The sequence below is a fragment of the Stegostoma tigrinum genome, chromosome 3 (assembly GCF_030684315.1).
Source record: "Stegostoma tigrinum isolate sSteTig4 chromosome 3, sSteTig4.hap1, whole genome shotgun sequence".
NCBI lineage: Eukaryota > Metazoa > Chordata > Chondrichthyes > Orectolobiformes > Stegostomatidae > Stegostoma > Stegostoma tigrinum.
In genome coordinates, this window is record NC_081356.1 from 66,677,842 (window position 1) to 66,703,384 (window position 25,543).

General features: G+C 39.7%; 1 protein-coding gene across 13 annotated transcripts in view; it reads left to right on the top strand.

Moving 5' to 3' along the window:
* The window catches only part of LOC125450802 (transient receptor potential cation channel subfamily M member 6-like), a 154,755-nt gene that overhangs the window by 94,331 nt on the left and 34,881 nt on the right, over positions 1-25,543 (top strand). For 12 of the 13 annotated variants that reach the window (XR_007247158.2, XM_048527002.2, XM_048527001.2 and 9 more), the window contains 8 exons: positions 198-372; positions 3,142-3,256; positions 4,794-4,993; positions 6,714-6,846; positions 9,646-10,838; positions 15,912-16,024; positions 16,768-16,900; positions 24,369-24,469. Coding sequence is in view for 12 of the 13 variants with exons in the window: in XM_048527002.2 (XP_048382959.1) it covers positions 198-372; positions 3,142-3,256; positions 4,794-4,993; positions 6,714-6,846; positions 9,646-10,838; positions 15,912-16,024; positions 16,768-16,900; positions 24,369-24,469 (2,163 nt within the window). In the remaining variant the exon portion in view is untranslated. The remainder of the gene's footprint in view (positions 1-197; positions 373-3,141; positions 3,257-4,793; positions 4,994-6,713; positions 6,847-9,645; positions 10,839-15,911; positions 16,025-16,767; positions 16,901-24,368; positions 24,470-25,543) is intronic. The other variant, XM_048526999.2, reaches the window with a different exon arrangement.

Sequence of the window (25,543 nt, forward strand, 5' to 3'; positions counted from 1 at the left end):
TTTTAAAACTGTAAAAACATTTCTTTGAACACCAATAATAAATTTTGCATTTATCAAGCTGAATAACAGATGGTTAGAGATGGATTAAACCTCTTGTTAGTTTGTACTAATCTCAAGTCCATTCTAGCCATGATGTGTACATTCATCTGTATACACTAATTCAGGTCAAAAAATAAATCTATTTCCTTCTGTTTTAGACAACAAACATGTTCTATATAGTCATTCTGATGGCGATTGTTCTTTTGAGCTTTGGGGTATCAAGAAAGGCAATACTTTCTCCAGCAGAACAACCATCCTGGCGCCTGGCTCGTGATATAGTATTCCAACCTTACTGGATGATATTTGGTGAAGTCTATGCTGGTGAAATTGATCGTATGTATTCAAATGTTTACACCTGTAAATGCAGTATCTATGTCTATTAATGCAGGAGTTGTATCCTGGATTAGGATTATGTTTTGGTATAAAAAGTATGAAGTAATGAATAACTTATTGCTCTAATTCTCTACTATCAGTCATGTGGTGGAAATTGTGTTTTGACTTGTGTCAACAAAGCTTGCAGCTTGCACTAGCTGACATTACTATTCAGAATGAAGAGAGCTGTGAATAAATGCAAATGTTTCTTCTTGTGAAGAAACCTTAGTGTAAGGAGCAAGATCTATAGTATAGGATGTCATCAGATGGAAAGGAATAGGAGAGGAGACTAGCACAAATACATACACCTAGACCCAAGTGTTTGGCAAAGGATTGCAATTGTATTAGCAAAGGGTGCAGATGACAAATGCAAGCAGCTTTTTGGTTTTATTTTTGTGCAGCTTATTGTATTTTTAATTAAAACTTGAAAATGGTCAATAATAATGAGAAGAAAAGTTAGCAGAACTTTTTTTATTCTACTGTTTGATGTGAAGTGGAATGCTTTGCCACAGGGAATGTTTAAGGAAGAAATCCTTGCATCTTTGAAAGCAAATTGGTTAAACATTTGGAGCAGAGGGGTGTACACAGATATGAGGAAGGAGCAGCCCTGTGGGATTAATTGTATGTTGTTCTAATAAAGGTCAGAATGGTAACAATGAACTGGCTCATCTCCTTATGTGCTCTAAACATTTATGGCTTTAGGGCTACCAGCTTGGCATGATCTGTGTCTTTGGATTAGATTTTAACATGAGGTTTACTGCCTTGTTTATGTGGGCACTGGTGATTACCAATTTGAAAGGGCCTTTCAACTGGGTGGCTGCAACACCTGTCTCAGTCTGGTGATAATCTGCTTTACATTAGAGCCAGACGAGTACATCACATTACTTTTGACAACTGGCACAACCAACTGTTCCCTCTGTTCCACACTATTCTATCATTCTAATGGGTGAGAACTCTGTTCTACCCAGTCTTACTGGTTAGTTTGATACATTTGGCAGAGAAGCATGGGGGCAAGTTACGTTTGTGGGGCTGCAATATCAGCAGTATTGCCCTCCAGTTCTTCTACAATAATAGTGTGCCAATGCCCCAGGCCCGTGCTCTTCCTTGATCTGAATTTCTGTTGGTTAAGCTTGTCTCTCAGCACCAACTTGGAGCCAGAAAGCTTCTGCAGGATACCTATTTGATGACCAAAGCATGCTGACATCATGCTAATGAGTAATCATCATCATAATGGACCTAAGTTTCAGTAAGCTGACTTTCTGTCCATTGAATTTCACAGTGATATATACGTAAAAACTGCAGACAGTCACAGTTGAATTGAATTGAATTAGCTTTATTGGGGGCCCAGTGAGACTTAATTGGGCACCTATTGGTCAACATCAGGCGTTCTTGGTCATCTATGAGTGGAATTCCTCTCTGACCACACATCAGAAACCCTGATATGCTGTCCCACCTCTAAAAGCTCCCACACAATCAGGTGCTGGTAGGTCTCCAGCACCAGCAGCAGTGCTGACCAGTTCCAGTATTGCAGTATGGCCAAAGCCGTTGATTGTCACTTGATTCCCAGGAAAATGGTGAATAGGACAGGTTTTCCGGGATAAGATAGGGAGACTCTGACACTGGGAAGGAGGAGAAGGGTTGATTTGAAGTCAGAGGGAAGTCTTACTTCCAATCTCTCTGATCCCACTGGCGAGTGCTTGTGTAAGACACAGTGCCTGACGGGGGGATCATCTAATACGCCATAGGATACTTTTCGTTGTAGGGCCATGTGGTGTAGGTGATTCCCACCTGATGCTGGTTTCTGAATGAAACCCTTAAGTGACCTTTCTGTGGCCACTTAATTGCCTTAACTGTCTCTGAGTTTACCCCTACAACCTACATCTAATCTCCATTTATCTGCGGTATTCCCATATAACAAGAACACATAGATTAAATTGGCTAAAATGTTGCCAGTAATCTGACTGAGTTACATGTATGTGTATCATATGAATGTGAGAAAAACCTAGGATTTAGCAATGGAAGTACTGAGAAAGATACAATCTTGACCTGTGCATGCAGGAGACAGATCGTGATTGTGAAGCAATGAGTTATTTGGTGAAAGATGAGAGTACCCTTTGGAATATATTTGAAATACCATCAAAAATAACACCATATGCACAGGGTAACACCTGATTTCACTTTGACCCTAAATTTAATTGTTCCAAATTCCAAAGAAGATAATGCACCAAGCACCAACTGCGGTCCTAGAAATCATTAAACGGGATTGACAACTACTATTTCAACAAAAACTATAGGAAGCTGATGTTAGGTATGATCAAATATTTTACCTGAGACTCTTGGGTAAGATATTTCTTTGGATTGAGTTTGGATTGAGTTTTCTAATCACATCAAATCCAGATCAGTGATCTTTAAATATATCTTAAATATATTAAATATCTTCAAAATAAATACGTCTGCTTCAGCACTGCAGAGCATTAAATATGTGCTTCAATTCAGTAATAGACATGTGGCAGAATCTATTACATCACTTTGATTAAATGCGGTTTACACTGGAATCTGTAGCAAGAGTTGAATGATAAACTTCCTAAGTACCTGATATTTCTGTTATGTGACTGACATACAGGGGTCAATTCTGAAAGTCAAATCAGTGGTGGAGAATTTACACTATAATCATTACAGAAGTGTACTGCAATTATTAATGTCTAATTTGCTTTTCTTCTGTAATTGCAGCTTGTGAAGAAGATGCAGATTGTCCTCCTGGGTCATTTCTTAATCCGTTTCTTCAGGCAGTTTATCTTTTTGCACAATATATTATACTGGTTAATCTACTCATCGCTTTGTTCAAGTAAGAACCGGTTATAAAAGGAGGTTGAATTATCTTTCCTTTCAGCTGCAAAGTTTATCAAGTTATAGAACTCTATGTTACATAGCTCTGAAATAACTTAGAATCATTGAGAATAATTGTGGGGTTACTAAGTAATATTCTGAATCACAATTTGTGGCAGGGCAGCAGTGGCATGGTGATGATGTCACTGGACTTGTAACCAGAGTTGGCCAATTGTTCTGGAAGTATGGGTTCAAGCCCCATCATGGAGGAAGGTGAAAACTGTATTCCATAAAAATCTGGCTTTAGAAACTAGCCAAGTTTTATATCACCTGCAAACTTGGAGATTGTCACTCATACATCAATATTCTAGATAGTTAAATCTTGAAACACAAAGGTCCCAAACCAACTCATTGGGAACCTCACTACAAATTTTCCTTAATTCTGAAAAAATATCAATGAACTATTATTTTGTGTTTCCTATCCCTCAGCCAATTTGTATCCATGTTGCTTCTGTCCCATTTTTTCCAATAAATTGTCTCACAAATTTGTTGTGCAACAATGCATCAAATGCCTTTTCGAGTCCTCATCAACTTTCTGTTACTTCTACAAAGTAAGGCAGCAAGTTAAACATAATATTGACCTTAAAACATCCATATTCGCTCTTCCTAATCAACACACACTTTCCATAGAATGATTAATTCTATCAAAAATAATTGTTTCAAGAAGTTCCTCATCTCTGAGGTTTATAAGACAATCTATATCGTTGGGCTTATCCTTAGAATCTGTTTTTTTTTTAAAAAGTGTACTATTTGCAATTTTACAGTCCTTTGGCATCTCCCCGAGTTTATGAAGATTAAAAGATTATTGTCAGTGCCTCTACAGTTTTCAGACTCATACTGTTCAATTGCCTTGGATGCATCTTAGCTGGCCCCAATTGCCCTACAGAATTTATGTACCCCAACAACCTTTCTCTTGCCTCCTTCTCATCAATTTTAAAACCATTCAATGAATGAATTTCGTCTTCTGTCATAATGGCTTAGGAAGCATCTATTTTCTTAGTAATAACAGCAAATTTTTCATTTAACATATTAGCCCTGCCCCTGCCTTTAGGTGTAGATCCCCTTTTTTGTTCCCTAATCAGCCCAACTCCTCTTTTTGCAATTTTCTTTTATTGTTGTAAATATGAATAAAAGACTCTGAGATTTCCCTTTGTTAGCTGCTATTCTTTATCATAAACCCTCTATGCTACTCTTACTTGCTTTCACACATCCGTTCTAAACCTTCTGTATTTGTCTACAGTTCTGATAGGAAGAAAAAAAAGTCCTTGCCGGAGTGTGAAAAGAAGATGTGCTGCAGTTTTAAAAGAGAAAAAGCAACCACAGAATTACAGTTTTAGAGTGAAGGGTTATTCTAACAAGAGAGGCTTTAATTTAGTTTTTTTCAAGGTTTTATTTATAACTTAATCTGTATCCGTGCTCAATAAATACATTCATATTAAATGCAACATCATGATTTACTTTTCACTATTTCAACTGGTTATTTATTTCCTCTGTAGCAATGTTTACTATGAAATGAAATCCATATCTAACAAACTTTGGAAGTATAATCGCTACCGTTACATTATGACCTATCATGAAAAGCCATGGCTGCCACCTCCTATTATTATCTTCAGTCACCTAGCTCAGCTACTGAGTAGAATTTACCAACGTCGAGCCAAAAATGAGGTGGATCAAGAAGAGGAGGACGTCGGTTTAAGTAAATAATTAACTTTATGTTCTAGCACCAATATTACAACAACAAATCATGTGTATTTGTATAAACATTGTAGCCATGACCTCATTTTTCATTATGTCATGATAATTTGGTTGTAGCAAGTTAGTATTTCTGTTTCTACACAGTTTTATTAAGAGGGCTGCGATAATACAGTTGATTTTGATGGATACATAATGCCAGTTATTTGTACTGGTGGATCAGATCAAATTAAGTTTTCTGTTCACACATTGGTAGCTGGAACCTTCACAATGCACTGCAAGTAAAAGATTAGGAACAAGTATAGGGATCATTATGGAGACCAAATCTGGCAATACACTGTTTCAAAGTGGGCACTGTGATTTGTAAATGAGCTTAACTAGAAAGAAGAATCAGTAGTACAAAGTAGCATGACACAGCATGTTAGAATCCTAGAAGCTGGTATCTGCCTGCTTTCAAATGTGTAAAGCAAAATTGAGTGCATTGCATCAGTGGCTGCTAAGTACAAAGTGAAAATTGCTCTGACAATCATTGCTCCATTGTCCCCACTCTTAAGTGTCAGATATTAATGTTTTTAAGTATGGGCTGCCTTTGATTTGAGGGTCTAGACCATGACCCTGAGTGTGGCCTGGACATCTAAATGGCTTTTACAATTGTCTATTGACTCAGACTTATGAACTGTCTGACAAGTGCACTTTTTCAAACCACACCCCATGCTTGGGACATGGGGACTCCTGAGATCTGTTCATCAGTGACAGTGCGTGATTCTCACCCATAAAGCTAGACTCTTCGATTTAAAGCCAGAACTCCAACCTTAACAAAAACAAAAACAGAAATTGCTGGAAAAACAGAGCAGAGAAATCAGAGTTAACATTGCGGGTCAAGTGACTCTTCTTCAGAACTCTTAACCGTAACCCTTACTAGTGTGTTCTAGTTTCAAACCCTAATCTACCAGATTCCAAATGCAATTACTCCACAAGTACATTGCAAAGTTTTTGTCTTTCTCCAATCAATTCAATTTGAAAATTGACTCCTAAACAATGTTCTATCACTGGTATTAATTTGCTGCCCTCTACTGGATATTGAAGGGATCTGTCAGTTGTGAAAATAAACTTATCCTGAAAAGCAAATGGAGTCTTATTTGGATACTGGATTTGCTTGACAGTGCATGTAAAGCAACACTCTGAGTTTTTAATTCAAACAGACAGAAAACACAATACATTTAATGATGCATACCTGTCTACTGAAGTCAATTCAGATCATATTTTTGATCAATCATAAAAGTAAGAGACTGCATTTACTGTGTAGACTAATAGCTCATGTGGGTGCTGAGGTTAACATTGAAGTGGCTGTCAGAAGTATTTTTGGAATGAGGTGAAAACTGGCAGTTTCAGCTCCTGTGATTTCAAAGGAAAAGGACATCATGTGGGAAATGTGATACCAGTTATTTGGCACATAGCAACGTTTTGTCTAGTCTTAAACAGAAAATTTGAGGAAAAACCACTTGTTCAATGGGATGGGCAAGTGCTGGGCACAGTCACCGCAGCCTGGCACAACACCTGGAAGCAGGGCACCTGGGTGTTTTCTAACTCCAGTTCCATAAAGGGCCTGGCACTGGAAGAGCAGGAAAAAAGGATACAATGCATTTTTCTAATAAAAATGCATTTGGTGCTAAATATTTAAACAATTTGGTAAAATCTGAAAATGTGCTTTTTGTCTTATATAGAATTGTATCTAAGTAAGGAGGAATTGAAAAAGCTTCATGACTTTGAAGAGCTTTGTGTGGAGAAATACTTTCACGAGAAGAATGAAAGTTTCCATTCAAGTGACAATGAAAGAATTCGAGTAACGACTGCAAGGTAAATTTGTGGCATTTTCCTGATTTACAGTATTACTGATAACAATTATGCTTGCTGTGAGTTCCAACACCACTGTCAGCAGGAAGCACTCCAAGAGCAGGGATAGTGTAGTTGACGTCAGATAATTGCTTGTTCAATTCTGCGTAAAAAATTACCTTGACTTTAACCTTAGAATAGCACCGTCTAATGCACAATTCTGACTCTTCCATGCATACAACAAGCATTCTTACAGTTCCATGACATGGCAATAGGAAAGTTCTGTGTTTTGAGCTTGTGGCTACTATGAACTTGACTGGGATTCTGTGAACTAATTTATAAATACCTTGATTGACACATTTGAGGAGACCACGGATCATTGCTGGGGTCACAACTGTTTTCAATATGTAATTAATGACTTGGGAGGAAGGAAGTGAATGTACTGTAGCCAAATATGCAGATGACACAAAAACAGGTGGAATGGCAGGTTGAGAGATGGCTACAAACAGTTCTCAGAGATATATTGATAGTGGGAACAAAAGGTTGGCAAATGGAATATGATTTGGCAAAACTTGCAGTTTTTCATTTTGGAAGGGAGAACAGAAGAGCAGAATATTATTTAAATAAAGAAAAATTGCAGAAAGCTGTAGCACAAAGGGACTTGGGTGGTACTTGTGCATGAAACACAGAGAGCTAGCACACAGATGCAGTGGAATGTTGGCCCTTATTTCAACAGGGTTGGAGTATAACAGTAGGGAGAAGTCTTATTGCAACTGTAGGAGGTGCTGGTGAGATCACAACTAGAGTATTGTGAGCAGTTTTGATCCCCTTAAGGAAAGGCATCACTTCATTGGAGGTGATTCAAAGAAGGTTCACAAGGAGGATCCCTGGTATGGAGGGATTATTTTATGAGCAAACACCACACAGGTTGGGACTCTACTCACTGAACTTAGAAGAATGAGAGGTGATCTCATTGAAACATACAGGATTCTTAATGTGTTTGACAGAGGAAATGCTGAAAAGATGTTTCCACTCATGAGAGAGTCTAGGACATATTCTGAGGCTACGTTTTAGACTAAATGGGTGCCAATTTAAGCCTGAGATGGGGAAGAATTTCTTCTTTCAGAAGATTGGATGTCTTTGGATCTCCATGCCACAGAGAGCTATGGTGGCAGAGTCCTTGTGCCTATTTAAGTCTGAGATAGATAGATTCTTGATCAGTAAGGGAATCAAGGGTAATGAGGAAAACATCAGAAAGTGAATTTGAAGAATGTTGGATCAGCCATAATCCTATTGGATGGGAGAAAAAGCAACAGGAGCAGACCATTCAGACTGAGAGTCTGAATGGTCTGCTCCTGTTCCTTTTTCTTATGATTTTAACACCCACACCCAACAAGTTGGTTCAGATTAAAAGTATGGTTTCAAGGAGAAAGGGTGGCCTGCTAACAAGCTATAATAACAGCAATAATAACTTTGATTTCTGTAATGCTTTTAACACTGTAATATATCACAAGCTACATTGTTAGCTTATGGACAGCGCTTCCTGTATATTATGAGACCAAGAATAAATTGAACTTTTTGAAGCATATTTAGTTGACAAAGCTTTCATTTGGTATAAGCACTTTAAACAGTTAAAACACTTCATTTAAGTTTTGTTCCATGTTTTGCAAATGCTATTAGCTATTTAAATACTGGCAGACTCGAGAAATTGACCCACTTCTGATAACTTGTATGTGTGTACTCCTCCACTCGTAGTTAATTCTCCTTCATTTTACAGCACTGAAAATCTGGGAGCATAGAATTTGTAGGAAATTAAGATGTTGTATTGGGTAGAGAAATTATGATTTTATCATGAATTATTGAATAATTTAGTTCTTGATACGGAACGCACCTAGTGTGTGAGACATGCATTCAGGTTCAAATCTACAAAGTTCTTCAAGGTGTCTCATTTATAGACTAGACTTCACTGGATTCTATATCTGCTCATGCTTAAGCAAATATGTATGGTCTGACTAGGTTTGCAATCTGCCAGGTCCCTGTGAATACTCTGTGAAGTGGTTTGCACAGCAGAGAATTAATAATAGGGAATGACTAGACTCCACTTACATTCAGGATCTTGTCAGCATTTGTTGAAGTTTTGGTGATCACAAGAGCATCACTGAGTCACTGTTAGATCAGAACCTGATATACCTAATTTCCATCTGTACTGATGCTTCAAAGAACAGACATATTGGACTTCAATTTTTAACTCAGTTTCTCTCTTTCTGCAGATGCTGTCAGACCTGCTGAGTTTCTCTAGTTTTATTGTTTATTCTGATATACTTATGTTTGCATCATAGTTGAAATATGCTAAAATGGTTGAGGATTTTTGTAACCTGCTATTTTATTGACTGCTGTCAATCAGCCATCAGCCTATGTAATTAACAATAACATATGTTTTCATTAAAAAATGTGTACCATTAAAGCAAAAACAAGATCTAAAGAACTTTACAATAGCAAAGAGAAAAAGGAAGAGATGACTGCCTGGATATTAGAGAAATGATTGGAACGAAAACAAATTAAGATACTATTTATTTGGATTGGTGCTGTATATCCACTTTTCATTTCTGCTTGGAGTGCAACTGGAAAGCTCCTGCCACTGGACCAATTATCATAATAAAGATCATTGGTGTATTCAAATCCAAACAACAATAACTTGCATTTATGTAGGGCCTTTAAAGTAGTGAAACATCTTAAGGCACTTCACCTGTAGATTCCTGTTTGTTTCAGAAACTGTAGCAACCTCAAGGAACCAACATGACTAAAATGTGTCTTATTTTCTAGAGTTGAAGAAATGGCTATGCATTTGAAAGAAGTAAATGAAAAAGTCCATTACGTCAAGGAATCTTTGCACAGTTTAGACAGCCAACTTGGACACCTACAGGATCTCTCGGCCTTGACTGTGGATACTCTGAAAGTGATCTCTGCTGTGGATAGTTTAAAAGTGGATGATGCATTTCTAGGGAGTAACACAGAAAGCAGTGACTTCCGAAAATTGCCACATAGCTGGAGCAATGTGATTCACCTGAATCCTTTGGATAATTTTTCTGCTGAAGCAAAGCAAAATTATTTTAGCACTCCACCTTCACTACTTCGAAACTTAGCAAACTACCAAAAGCCATCAATATGTTACAGTAATGCCAACATTGCAGTTGAATTGCCCAAGCCAGAAAAGCAGGATGAGAACAAGCAGGTATCTTATGCTGACCGTGCCTGTCCTCAGGAGAAAGAGTTGGAAGGCCGTACTGTCATGTCAGAAATATCATCTGAGCCCACATCACCTCATAGATATACACAATTATTCCCAGTTCCTTCCACTTTTGAAAGCTTTAAGCACACAGATCTACATTTTAATTTGTCACTTCCAAACACTCCAACATTGACGGATTTAAATTCCAATGTTCAAAAACAGGAGAAGAGTCCATGCAGAACACCAATACAATTCAGCTTTCAAAGCACACTCTCTGATCAGAATGAGGGTGAAAACCATGGGAAGCAATGGAACATTATTCGTACGAGTCCTGAAAGAACTGATGGAAAGGTGGATACACTTTCATTGGACCTACTGACTTCTCCATTTGTTATTGATAGTCCCCTTTTATCAGATAGTCACAGTGAAAGGAGTGAGGTTGGCTATGTCAACTGGGCATTCAATGAAGATGACGAGCCTGGGATCTTCTGTGCAAGTTTGAAGAATCAAAGGAAAAAACATGTTCATTCTTTATTCAGTACTAACTGTACCAGTAGAGCTGATAGGCCATACCATGCTCCCCTCAAAAAGTCTCATTCCTTCTCATTCAATTCAGATGGATCTGAGCTTAACAATGAGAACTTGGAGTCTTTCTCCAAACACAAATACAACAGTATTTCCTACTGGATCAATCCACTAAGAAGGAACAGGTGGTCTTCTCGAAGAAACAGCTTAAGGCTCAGGATTCAGAAGGAAGAACATTTGTGGCGCAGTACAAAAATAAAAGGTTTTAAAACTTATTTTATCCAAATAGTAATGGACAAATGTCACTGAAATTAAGAATCGAAAGTCAAAATTAGAGTGCTTTCTTCATAAGTTAAATTCTATGTTTTTCAATGGTTAAAACAAATAATGCTCTAGCAGAATATTTTAATGGGACATGAAGTGGCCTCTTGATTACAGTTGGACTGTTTAATCCCTGAAAGTCTAATAAGGATTAGACCTGTATTATTGCTACCTAAGCAGGCAGCTAAAGTTGGGGAAATCTCCTGTTGACAGTTACCTCTTGGGAAGACATGGCCCATGTGGATCTTCATTCTAGGGCTTCAGGTGTGGAATAAAACCAGAGCTGCTAACCATAGAAGGAGATTGGGGTCTCAGCTATCACAGGGATAGCTGAGTACTGGTGAGTCGGGGGGGGGGGGGGGGTGCTGCCTTTATAAATACCAGTTGTTTGATTACGTTTTAGACTCTCTAACCCTCACCCCTCACATCCCATCAACCTCGTGCACTTCCCTTGCCATCTTAAGTCACTTCATACCAACTCATTCTAACCCACCCACCATCCTTGACCTTATGCCATCTGTCCTAAGTCACCCAGGAGGTGACCTCAAGACTCATGTTGGGATGATAGATATCCCAGCTTTCATAGAGAACATTTTATAACCTGTAAACAAACAGCTATTAAAGCTACTACAACAGTTTTATTTTTAATCTTAAATGACACTACATTTTTTTAAATTTGAAAGGTGCGGGGTTTTAAAAAAAAAGTCAGATGATGAAAGTTAAATGAATCCTATCTGCCCTTTAAGGATCTCACATCAACTCGTAAGTTTGTTATTCTTACATTGCAGGATAAGATCCCTGAGTGTGTTTGATCTCAGCACTAAATTCTAATGACCCTGCTGGGTTCAGACTTCCCTCATGCCTGACTGACTCCCTGACCCTCCCTCCAAAAATTGGCTCTGTTGGAAATTATGGCTGGGCTTCTACAGGTCCGTGGGTCTTGTCTACCATTGCTTTGTGCAGTCAGTCTCAGCTAAAGTTGGACGGAAGAAACTCTTGAAATGAAAAGCCAGTCAGCAAAAAGTGACAGAGCTATTATTAAAAATAAAGCTAATTCACTAAAGTCCTTTAGGGAAGCCAAGCCTCCAAAACTTGCCATCCTTACAAACGGGTGGCTTAGTGGTTAGATTAGATTCCCTACAGTGTGGAAACAGGCCGTTCGGCCCAACAAGTCCACACTGCCCCTTGAAGCATCCCACCCTGACCCATCCCCCTACAACCCACACACCCTTGAACACTATGGGCAATTTAGCACGGCCGATCCACCTAACCTGCCCATCTTTGGACTGTGGGAGGAAACCGGAGCACCCGGAGGAAACCCATGCAGACACGGGGAAAAAGTGCAAACTCCGCACAGACAGTCGCTAGAGGCTGGAATCGAATCCGGGTCCCTGGCGCTGTGAGGCTGCAGTGCTAACCACTGAGCCACTGTGCCGCCCCTTTCATGTTGGTTTTACCTCCACACTGAGACCAGAAACAATCTCGAAGCCTCACTCAAACATCACCATCACTGAGGCAAAGCCCCAGCACATTGCAGCGCCACCAAGCGGTCATTGCCAAAAGGCCAAGAACAAGACTTGGTCTCAGCCAAAAGGCCGAGAAGCGATGCCAAGCATTGCTGCCTCATAGCGCCAGGGATCCAGGCTTGATTCCTGTCGTGACTGACAGTGTGGAATTCGCACACATTCGCACATTCTCCCCATGTTTGCATGGTTTTCCTCCAGTTGTTCCAGTTTCCTCCCACAGCCCAAAGATGCGCAGATTAGGTGGATTGGCCATGCTAAATTACCCATAGTGTCCAGGGAGGTGCAGGCTAACTGAACTACCCATGGGAAATGCGGGGTTATAGGGATAGGATGGGTCTGGGTGGGATGCTCCTTGGAGGGTTTGTGTGGACTCAACGAGCTGAATGGCCTGCTTCTACTCCATAGGAGTTCTATAAATTCTATTCTATGAAATACGTTTGGACCTTATATGCCTTCAATATCTTTCAGGTTGATTCTTCTCCACCCTTCCAAGTGATGTAACAAGCTACTCAATTGCTATGCCCAGCGCAAGCTGGAGGAACATCACCTCATTTTCCACTTGGTGACCCTACAGCCCTCCAGACTCAATATTGAGTTCAATAATTTTAGGGCCTAAACTCCCCCATGTCCCAGCCCACCACCCCACACATCAGGCCTTGTTACCACATAGCCTGCCACTACACACCCCCTGTTGTTAGTCACTAACAGTCTCTGTTAACAACTATTCACCCTCCCGGCCTGATCGTTAGCAACTCCTTTGTCTGCCCAACTGCCTTTCTCTCTCTTTGGGCTCTATCCTATCGTTTGCTCTCTACCCCACTCACCTCCCTGTTTTCAGCATATATGTTTTCCCAGTTCTTCAGTTTCTGAGGACTCGAAACATTAACTCTGTTTTCTCCTCCACAGATGCTGCCAGACCTGCTGAGCTTTTCCAGCAGCTTTGTTTTTGTGCTGAGTTGTTAGGAATGGGCAACAAAGGTCAGCCTTGATAATACCATTTGCAATAGGGTAAAGTGCTGTATTATGTCCCAAATGGTCTCAATACAGGATGTCCACAATTCTGGCACAAAGTCTTATTGTGGTAAAGTCCACACAAGAAGTGTCCTTTCTTTATACCTGAAGCAGGCATTAGGCCACAAATATATGCAGTTAAGGTGTTAATGCCTGCTTTAGCTTGCTATTGCATCTTTGATTTGTGAGAGGAACAGAAAGAAACAGTGCTGATTGTCTCTGGAAAACCAATATTAAACAGCAAAGAGTTAAAAAAGGTAGGTACTTCCAATAATGGCTGCTGGTCCTGATCCAAAGGTATGTGAACTCACTCTTGACTTTGCCTCCTCGTCCCCCAGATCGCCTACAGCCATCACTCCATATTCCCCACCTATCATTGCAACAAAATGCCTTATCGCCTGATTATGCTTTAGACAACCATGATCTTATCCCCTAATGCAAAAAGATCTTCTGTTGCAATCCAGTGCTCAATTGTTCCTCCTCCAGGCCTCATTCTTATCCAATCACTTATAATTGACATATGAACTTGCAAGTACTCTTATGTTGGAACATCTCTATCGTAATGAGATTTGTGGCCTAAAAATACCTGGGCCTTTGAACTTTTCTGATGAAGGCAAGCCGTTATGCTCAATAAGGAATGTGTTCAAACATGGATGTTTCTGAATATCTAGCCCGTTGATTTTTACTACCCAGTACAGGATATTAAGATTTCAGAAGTATGTGAAGAAATTGAAATTTTGAACTGTTGATTATGAACCAGCAGTCAAAAGTTGTCATCCTTGAGCAAACTTTGCAGTAAGTGTCACCTTCATTTGATCAATAATGTAGTTGTTGGCAACAAAAGAACAGATGTGCATCATCCGTAGATGATGTGGATTAGGTCAATAGTTAACACTTCATATAATGGCAGCCAGCTGTCATGCTGTCCTCTGTCATAGCATGCTATGCTCTGGTCAGAAAGTCCATATGATGCAGAGGACCTGCTGTGCAGAATGCTGACAAAGATAAATCCCATATAGAGTAATTCAACAAAGTTTTGGATGCCAAATTGGTCATTGCTGTTAGTTTCCTTGAATTGATCTTAAATTTTTCTCTTAATATACTTCGGATTTTTGGCTTTGGTACTGAACCAAATCTTAGCTAGTTAGTGCTACATGCCACCAACGTACAGATATTTGCACTGGAACTCTAATAAACCAGAGTTGAAATGGCTTCCAGATGTATACCAGCATCCACAGCTTTTGGAGTATTAAGTAAGACTTGTAGAGTAATTGTAATTACACTTAGGGTATGCAAAATAGAGTGACCCTTATACTGCCTCATGTATGTAAAGACTAAAGCAATCAGACTGAATGTATCCGAAGAAGGCTGCAATTGGAGACTACAGGCTGGATTTTACCCTTTTGAGGCGGAAATTGGAAGTTAGGAGATAACAATTTGAGAGTGAAGCTGGAGCGTCTTCCTCAAGAAGCTGGCCCAATATAGGCTAATGAATACTAAGGCTGACTGATTGGAAGGCTGCCTTAATTCACTGGAATATTTGACACAAGTATTAGGCAGTTAGACCTTGCCCTTAACTTCTGAACCCCTTCACCTCCCACTCATTCATGTGCCCCTTCTGTATACCAATGCCCATTCAGCCAGTATCCACGAAACGGAGAATCCAAGAGCCCTATGGTAAATGGACGAACCTTCGACTCATCCGTGAGACTGTCAAAATAATCAGCCATTTAAAAAAAAAACTCTTCAATGGCTCATAAAACTTTCAAAAGGAAGCTCACGGTCCACTCGAAAGCAAGATCACCATCCCTTATGCTTAATCCATTAATGGAATGGATTTCAGCTGAGAATTCATAATGAGATTCAATTCCATAACTATGACAAAATCCAAAAGCCAATATATTAATACATTTGAAGTAATGGAACAAATGGCTATCTGTTCACCAATTTTCTCCTTTACTAATATGTATCTAATGATATGATTATGCCCTGCAAACATTGGCCCACTTGACTCAACTCACTCCCTCCTTCTACAAACAAAATAATGATGATAGATCAATTGTAATTATTAATTACTGAATTTTTTTCAACAAAACATATTAAAGGGTGCAGCCAGGGTAGAAGATAGAGGTAGGTTATATATCAACTAGGATCTAGTTGAATGATGAAACAATCACATGTTGCTAATTGGTCTAATCCTGTTCCTGTTTTCATGATAAATTGTGTGGGCCCATTGTAAAACTGACAACTATCCTTCAATGCTTAAATCAACTGAAATTTTTAAAAGTCTGTGTGGCATGTGTATTGCCCTCAAGAAAATTTGAGTCTTAAACAAGCTTTCATCCAGCCCTAATTTTAGCAGCTCAGATCTTTCTTTTATACCCTAGTTTGAATCTGATATTTTGTGATGAAATTTAGTTAACTCACAAGTTTTCTTTTTCCTGGTCTTTAATTCTGGTGTTTCTACCCCTCTTTAGCCTTTAAAAAACTTTCACAGCCTTCGAACTCAATGAGGTCAAAATTAAACCCACAAAATTGTCGGAGAACATCCTCGAGTCGGCAAAAAAAACCTTCCAAGCTGCAAGTACCGGTGCGTAAGAGATAAAAAGCATAAAGTTTAGTGAGAACGGAAATGTAAAGCAGTACATTTGAAACAGGACAGTAAGTTTTTAAAAACATTGTCTATTGGTGTTCTTACTGGTATAATATACACAGGAGTTTTTCATTACTGCAGTGTGCTCTCACCACATGATATAAATTCGATTGATTTACTTTCCAAATCCTGCCAGTTTTTTCTGTAATTACCTAAAGCATGAGAATGGTCTGTTCCACTCATTTCGAGCTACTGCAGAGAAAACATGTGGTCTCTGGTAGTACTAACCGTACAGTGGAATTAGTATTCACAGTTTCATTGAGAAAGGTCACTGTGCTAAATTCCTTCCCACTGTGGAAGTAGTTAATATTGCACCTTGGCAATGATGTTAAATTTCTACTCCATGTGCTTTGGTCTGTGTAATAAAAATGAAAGGAAATCAGTGAAGATTCACTACATTTCATGACAATTATGCTTTCTAAGTATTCAATTTATTTCGCAAAACATTTAAAACAACTGCAGTTTGCGTTCAATTTCAGTTCGTAAACACTTGCACAAAAGATTACTTCTGCAGTACAAAGAAACAGTGGAGTGAATCATTTCATTCACATCGTGCCATTTTCACCAGCTTTCAAGGTGGGATAGTTACCCACCGCTCCACAATATACAACACACATACACACACTTATGTACACATTCTATTCTTCACCCAATAAAGTGCACAATCTGCTGATTTGCAGGTAATCACGGTAGACGGGTGTTCTCAGAAGGCTTTGGACTCATCTCAACAAAACAATGCTGGAAGTGAAAAGAGCATGGAAGAAAAGGAATGTAACAAAAATTGGCTAACTATCTCCACATCCAACCAGATCAGTATGTTATTTCATACTTTATTTCCATATTAAAGTGTAATATTAAGAAAAGATATCTTCTGCAATCTGGTTTATAACTGTGGTGCTTTCACATTATTTGTCTTATAATGAACACTATGAAGATCTGTTGCATGCTTCCTTTAAACTTTATGTTTTTGAGTAGCTACAGTTCATATTTCAGTTATTTCATAACCTGTCATTGCTTATCCCCTACTTTGTTGGCACATTAACTATCCAAATCGACAAAAAAACTCCGCAAATATCTATCAGCAAAAACTGAGCAGAGTAGGGCAGTTTTCTCTAGAAAAGAGAAGACAGAATTGACCTGATCAAAGTCTTTAAAGTCTTGGAGTGAATGCCTTCTGAGGATAGGGAAAGAAAAGATGCTTTCACTTCTCTGAGACCCTAATACTGAGGGTCATTCCTTTTTAAAAAGTCATGTGTAAATCAAATAAATAATTCAGAAGAAATCAGTTTTTACTCAGAGTTGTGAGAATATGCTATCATGTGAAGTAATATAACAAATGTATTTAAGAGAAACTATGTTTGTGAGGTAGAAACGTGTGGAAGGGTATGTTCATATGGTGAAATGAAGGGGAGTGGGAGGAGGCTCTTGTGGAACATAACAATGACATAGGCCTGTTTCTGAGCTGTAGAATTCTTTGTAATCTTATCTGTATATACATCACAATCCATTTATGCACCGAGAGATTATCTTTGGAAAATAGTCCATCCATTGCATCAGCTGTCTAGGCTAGTATTGTATGGTTTCATTCTGAGCATCAAAAGATTCTGTTAATTGCTACTGATCGGATATAGTAGTCTGAACTGAGAATGACATTCTGGCTCCTTACAATCCAGACCAGGTCCATGTGCTTTCCTGACTTCAATTCATTGCAGTTTAGGTAGGTAGTCACATATACAGATTGACCAGGGAGAGGCAATAATTCAGATTTACATATAAACACATGAATAAGGGGCAACAATCCACAGGTCCCCTTGCCTTCTTGCCATTTAAAAGATCATAGCTGATCTTTTTATGTTTTGAATTCCAGATTCCCATTTCTGTCTTTGATACTCTTTGTGAACAAAAGCCCTATCACCTCTGAGGCAGGTAGTTCCAGAGCTGTGTTGTCCTCTGAAAGGAAAAATAGACTTATAATTTCTGTCCTAAATGCAGGCAGGTGGGACTAGTTTACTTTGGAACGTGGTCAGTGTGGATTAGTTGAACCAAAGTATCTGTCTCTGTGCTGTATGACTATATCACTCCGTGACTCTAAAGGGGCAACCCCTAATTTTTAAACTGAGATCTGAGTTCACCCACATATTGTGTACCTGAAATATGCAGGATCGTACATATTTAATCAAGTGACCTCTTGCTCTTTTGAAGTCTAGTGAAAACGAACTCAGTCTGCCAACCTTTTCTTATAAGATAACCCATTCATTTTGATGTCCATCTAGTTATCATCTTCTGATGTGCCTTCACCAAGTTTTTACATCCTTCTTTAAATGAGGAGATTAAAATTGCACATGTTGTTTGACATGTGGTCTCTGCAATGCCCTGAAAAGTGAACCTTTACTCTTATGGTCAATTTCTCTTACAAGCAGGGGAATCATGTGTGACAAAAGCTCGCAATGAGAAATCCTGCAGTTCTGGGGATCCCATTTAATCTTTTATCTCATTGTCTTTCCCAAGGGAGAAGATGATGAAATCCCCTCCCCTTCTGCACAATGTTTGTCTTCTCCCTAATGTTTCTATACTAGATAAACTGCAAAATGTTGCTGGCGTTGCCTGGTTCTGCCAAGGAGAATCTTGCTCAATAAATATAAGGATGAAAGTGATCTACTGGGAAGATGTTTCTCATCCTTGTTTCAGGTCCTTGTCTTTAGCAAGGACGTGGAACCACTCTGTCTCACCCCTTGTGTGAAGTGCATCCCCTTCAGATGCTGTGCATGGCTCCTTGTTGCAAAGGTATTGTGCTCCACACGGGATCCACAGGGCTTCATATGAAGAATTGTTCTTCTCCTTCCTCTTCAGAAAGTTTCTCCCTTGGTGCCCCTGCTGTGCATGTCATGCTCATGTGGCAATGCAAGTGCTGCGTAGTTACTGCCTCCATACAATGCAATGCTATTTTCTGTGGTCTAATGATCAATAAAAATGTCCAAATTCTCCCAGCAACACTCCATAGTGCTTCCACCAGTTTTGTCTCAGCAATGGTAAGTCAAAGGCATTTCGGATGCAAATTGTAGAGTCATCCTTAGACGGCCCTAGAACAGGTCCACCAGGCTTTCTAATGCATATCATTTTATTCCAGGGATGAAATTGGAAGGTACTGACTGAATATTGTTGACCAATTTTGATATTCTAGTGTTGCATCAGCCTGCTCACATCAACGATGTCATGATTATCATCATTGGCAGTCCCTTAATTTGAGGATGATGTCCACTCAGAGTGACCAAATTGTTAATGTGCTGTCAGCCTCATGGATGCACTACAATGACTCCAACCTGTCCTAATGTTCCAAAACCTAGAGCTCAACTGTCTGCAGTTTGAGATTCTTTCTGCACATATAATTATCTAGGGCACATGAAGTGTCCTGGAGTCCCTACATGGCACAGGGTGGACCACATGCCAAGCACCATGCCCATGGTTCCATGTACCAAGCTGTCCTGGTATATTTTAAGGCTGGTTTTCAGACTATTTACTTTAAGCTGGAGAGCAGAAAATAAAATAATTCATTAATCAGCTCCAGTGAATCTTGCTCTTTGCAAACAGACAGTCGCACTACAGACTCACAAACCTATCACCTTATAACATTTACTGAGGCATCAATAATTCTTATTCAAACTGGCTGCATGCTGATTCCCAGCTGCTGTCTTGAGACTGTCTGTTCTATGAACAGGCCTCACTCCTACGTTCTATCCTCCTGTTCCATGCCATTTTCAGATTGGCCTGCTGCCTATCCAACTTTCAGGTAACATGGTGCCATTGCACCATCAAAGATGATCCACCATAGATTCTACCACAGGGTACACCCAGAGTTTATCAACTTCTGTTTGTGAATTCATGGGTATGAAGTAATTAGAAGTGTTCTTTTCAATACTGATGGATGGCATTATCATCCTTCCAGCCTCAGACTGGCTGTGTGGAATTTGTACATTCTCCCTGTGTCTGTGTGGGTTTCGGCCGGGTGCTCCAGTTTTTTTGTACAGTCCAAAGATGTGCAAGTTAGGTGGATTGGCTTTGCTAAATTATCCATAGTGTCCAGGGATGTGAAAGTTAGGTGGATTAGCCATGGTAAATGCAGAGTTACAGGGATGGGGAGTGGACGGGTCTGAATGGAATTCTCTTCTAAGAGTCGGTGTGTAGTCAATGGAGTGAATAACCTACTTTTACACTGCAGGGATTCTATGATTCTTTGATTCTATTTTGATTCTAAGAACAGAGGCACCACCCTGTGATGAAAGGGAATTGTGTTTATCTGGTCTGTAGATTCCTCTGTGACTTCAATAAATCAAAAATAATGGCAAGCATGCTGCTTGATTTCTCATGCTTTTTCTGTCCATGACTTATCCTTTTGTCCAGATTTATTTTAGGTGTCAGCCCTGAGCTAGTGTATTGTTGCCTTCTTAGTGTGACCTCAGCCTGTCCTGCTAGATAATGAAGGTGCCTCACTTTTGTTCCACGAGGTCACATATTTCATTGTTGTTTTTATCAAGCTAGCCCTGGTGACTTTGATGTCTGAGCTGGATGGTTTGAAAATTGGGATCCAGGAGGACTAATTTTATTTGAGAGATAGTAGGAACTGCAGATGCTGGAGAGTCTGAGATAACAAGGTGTATAGATGGATGAACACGGCAGGCCAAGCTGCATCAGAGGAGCAGGAAAGCTGATGTTTTGGACCTAGACCCTTCTAATTAGAGGAGCAGAAAAGCTGACATTTCGGGGCCTAGACCGTTCTAGGCCCAAAACATCAGCTTTTATGCTTCTCTAATTTTATTTGATCCCAGTTTTCTGAAATTGAATTGGGTAACTGAAGATTTTCCAGATAGATTGTGAGCTGCTTTTGGAATTCTTCTCTCTGAGCGGGCTACTTTAGGGCTGAGACATCGATTCTTCCTCTTTTAGTTCTTGCAATTTCTTTTTGCTGGGTGTTGCATTACACTGTTAGTATCTACAGAGTTAATTGACATCATATATAATGGAGATAAAGGACTGTTTGTGGGAGGGTGTAAACCAGTTCGGTTCTGAAGAAGGGTCACTGGACCCAAAATATTAACTTGGCTTTCTCTCTACTGATGCTGACAAACCTGTGTATCCAAAATCCAATTTTGAATGAAAATAATAACAACTTATTGGATATGCTTGTTGCTGTTTTCTTTTCCAGTAGGAGGTGTAGCCCTTTGCTTGTTCCTTCAGCCATCCCTCCCCATGATGGCAGGTCTCACTAAGACCACTGATGTTAATCTGGAAACTTAATAGTTCTTGTGATATGATTGCAGTTCTTCTTTTTTGACAGTCACTATAGAAATCATCCGGTCTTGTCCCCTTATTCTTTCATGAGCTTTGGACACAGCTTCAAGTTCAGTATATTTTGCCCATCTCCATTTAACCTTGAACTGTGTGGCCTGATTGACCACCATGTGGAGATAGTGATGTAGTGTTAATGTCACTGGTTTCGTAATTCAGAACCTCAGGCTAGTGTTCTGAGGGCATGAGTTTAAATCCCACAAAGGCAGACAGTGAAAATTCATTTCAACCAGAATAAAACTGGAATTAAGAACTAGTCCAATGATGACTACGTAACTGCTGTTGATAGTTGTTAAAAAAAAAACACCCATCTGGTTCACTAATGTCCTTTCATGAAGGAAATTGTAAACAACCTCTGGGCAATTAGGATTGCGCAATAAATGTTGGCTTAGCCATGATACAGAAATCACAAGAATTAATGAAAAACAAACTTTTATAGGACAGTTAAGAATATTCACATGATGGTGCATCTGGAATCATATGTAAGCCAGACCAAGCAAGGATGGTAACTGTCTTTCCCAAAAGGATATTAATGAACCTGATGGGTTTTTAACAAGAATTGATGATGGTTATCATTATCACCCTCAGACAGACTGGCTTTATAATTAGTTGAATTTAAAGTTCACTGGCTACCACGGTGTGATTTAAACTTATATTTCCAGAGCATTGTCTGGGCCTTGGAATCACTAGTCCAGTCACATTACTGCTATGCCACCACTTCTTGCCACAGTAATGTTCCACATTTCAAGTTGCAAAATCAAAGATCCTTTCTTAGTCTACAAATATGTTGATCCTGAAAGATGTGGTTCTACAACCAGGAGAAAGTGGGACAGCCAATTTTGTAGCACCTTTCCTAGTCTCTTTCACATTAGCATGATAGAAGATATCCTGAAGAGGATTGCTCAGTTACTGATGCTGCTATCCAAAGACTCATCTGTCCCAACATAGAGTCCAGTGACCTTCATGTCCCTGGTGTGTATGTGCCAATCTTGACTATGGACTCTGAGATACACAGCTCTGTCCGTGTCACCAATTCTCCCTCAGTTGACAAATGGCACCCTGGTAAAAGCCTGTGACTTTGCTTAATATAGAGTTCTTAGGTGCTGTTGTTGTGCACACAATCGTGATAGTTTAGTGATAAAATTTGGCTACTTGTTGAGCCACCCTGATCAAGACACCCTTGTGACTGTAGCCTTCTATATGTCTTCATAGCTGGTGAAAACATGTGGGGAGCGCGGTGGCTCAGTGGTTAGCATTGCTGCCTCACAGTGCCAGGGACCTGGGTTTGATTTCACCCTCACGTGTGGAATTTGCACATTCTCCCCGTGTCTGCTTGGGATTATTTTGGGTGCTGTGGTTTCCTCTGTCAGTCCAGTGATATGCAGGCTACATGGATTGGCCATGCCAAATTGCCGATTTTTCCCAGGGATATGTGGGCCAGGTGGGTTAGCCATGGGAAATACAGGGTTATAGGGATGGGTTGGGAATGGGTGGAATGTCCTTCAGAGGGTTCGTGTGACTCAAAGGGCCAAATGGCCTGCATCCACACTGAAGTGCTTCTTTGATTCTAACAGTGTTCCTTCATCTGCTCTGCCATTGAAGACTTTTACAATCACAACACAACATTGGACAGCCCTTCTTAGCGCTGGTAGCTATGTTGTGCTATAATTTTCATGTCCCATAGCTTTACGTTAAAATAGATTTGACATTTAGAAAGTGGGGATTGGAGAATTATTAGATATTGAAAGTTGCTTTACGGTTTATGTAATGGATCTGAGAACTTTACCAGACAAATTTGAGACTGCACTGGATTTACCTTCCATGTGATGTCAATTTGAAATAATGAAATATTGCTTGCAGGGATTTTCACTTCATTTTTGTGTACAGCCTGATAGGTCTTGAGATTTATGCTGCCAGATCACAGCTCAAATTGCTTTGCATTACCAGTAAACCTGCAAAATATTGCAGATCATTCATCTATTAGGAATCAGCTATATAGCAATGCTCGAATGTCACTATACACACACAGTTAATTTGGTTTATCTGAGCTCACACAGTGCATCACATTCATATAGAAGTGTAGACAGTTTTCTCTGCAATGCTTGAGTCACATGTAAGGATCTTTTCATGAGTTGTACTTTCTTAGGTTTTCCTCCTAATTTTATGTGAGAGATATGGATTTTGAGAACCAAGGTTTACATGTAAGTATATACAATAACTATATAGCAGATGAACATATTGAATCAGTGATAATGGGAACTGCAGATGCCGGAGAATCCAAGATAACGAAATGTGAGGCTGGATGAACACAGCAGGCCAAGCAGCATCTCAGGAGCATCTCCTACCTACTAACCTCATCCCACCTCCTTGACCTGTCCGTCTTCCCTGGACTGACCTATCCTCTCCCTACCTCCCCACCTATACTCTCCTCTCCACCTATCTTCTTTTCTCTCCATCTTCGGTCCGCCTCCCCCTCTTTCCCTATTTATTCCAGAACCCTCACCCCATCCCCCTCTCTGATGAAGGGTCTAGGCCCGAAACGTCAGCTTTTGTGGTCCTGAGATGCTGCTGGGCCTGCTGTGTTCATCCAGCCTCACATTTCGTTATCTTGAACATATTGAATGTTCATTTGTTAAAGCTATGTTTCTGTGAGGTGAAAGGATGTGGAGGAGGCAACATTGGTAGGAAAAACTATCCTGTTTTGTTACATCACAGTGACGGATATGGATTATTAACCTCAGTTATGGCCCTAACTATTTGTTTCTAACTCCTTTCAGGTGCCTAGTACAATGTCAGTAACATTTTAACAGTGATAAATGTCGTTTATTTGTTTTTGTTCTGGCACAAAGCTCTGATCCAAGAGAAGAAAAAATGTAGCTCAATGCCCATGTCCAGAAGTCTAATACCCTGAAAATCCTGTTCCTGTGCTTTGCTTCAGCAGGTAATGAAGCTGTCGGTTGTCCAAACCAAAACATTCACGATCAGGATGGCAGCATGATGTCGAAACCATGCAGTGAAGTTGTAAGGACATCATTTGAGGTGATGTATAGTGCACACATGGGCACTAATTAACTCAGTTGGTTGAATAGTTGGCACATGAGTTGGACCTGGAATGCTGAATTCAACTGTGTTCCAGCTGAAGCAAACTCTGATAGGCTCTTCACTCGAGCTGTAATGAAAAATCATAACACTTTGCAGCGCTCAGGAAAACATTTGCCAAAGACTTGCCCTAATGCAGTGAACCAAAAAAGAAGATTTTTATACATAATTGACTGAACATTAAACCATATGTTTTAATGTCCACAATGTAGATTTGTAGCTTTTCTCCAACCAACTGGGTTAGAATTAATTTCATTTGCATTAAGGATTAGTAAACAAAAGTCTTGTAAGAAGTAACAAGGTGCCGAGCCGGATGAACACGGAAGGCCAAGCAGCATCAGAGGAGCAGGAAGGCTGATTCAGAATCCCATTTCTGAAGAAGGGTCTGGGCCCAAAACATCAGCCTTCCTGCTCCTCTGATGCTGCTTGGCCTGCTGCGTTGATCCAACTCTGCACCTTGTTATCTCATATTCTCCAGCATCTGCAGTTCCTACTATCTCTTGTTAGAAGTGTTGAAGTTTGTTTGCATCTTAACCCGACGTCAGTTCAGAAAAGAAATGGTTCGTTTTGAAATGACCCAGAATTTATGGTCTGTGGCACGGAACAATGCTTGCTGTTTAGCTCCCTAACAGTTGACTACAAAGTTTTATCAGGCTTTGGAGTGAATACTCTAACCCGAGTTTGTTCCAGTGCTGTGCTTTTTACGATGTGTCTGTACTGTTTGTGACATTGGCAAGCAATAGGGAAGCTTTCAACTAATTGAGGAACTATTTCCTAACCCACGCAGAATCGAAACAAGGAAGTCTAATACAGAAAATATGTTAGATTTTAAGTATATTCAAAAGTGAAACAAGAATGGGAAAGATTGTTGAGAGAGATATTAAAAAAAAGAGATAAAAGGTAGAATAAGACTAATTAAAAAATGACTCCAGCTGTTAATTACGGAGTAGTGAGTCTCCTAGCTGTAGGCACAGATAGAGTCTTGCAGTTCTGAAGAAAGTCATACCAGATTAG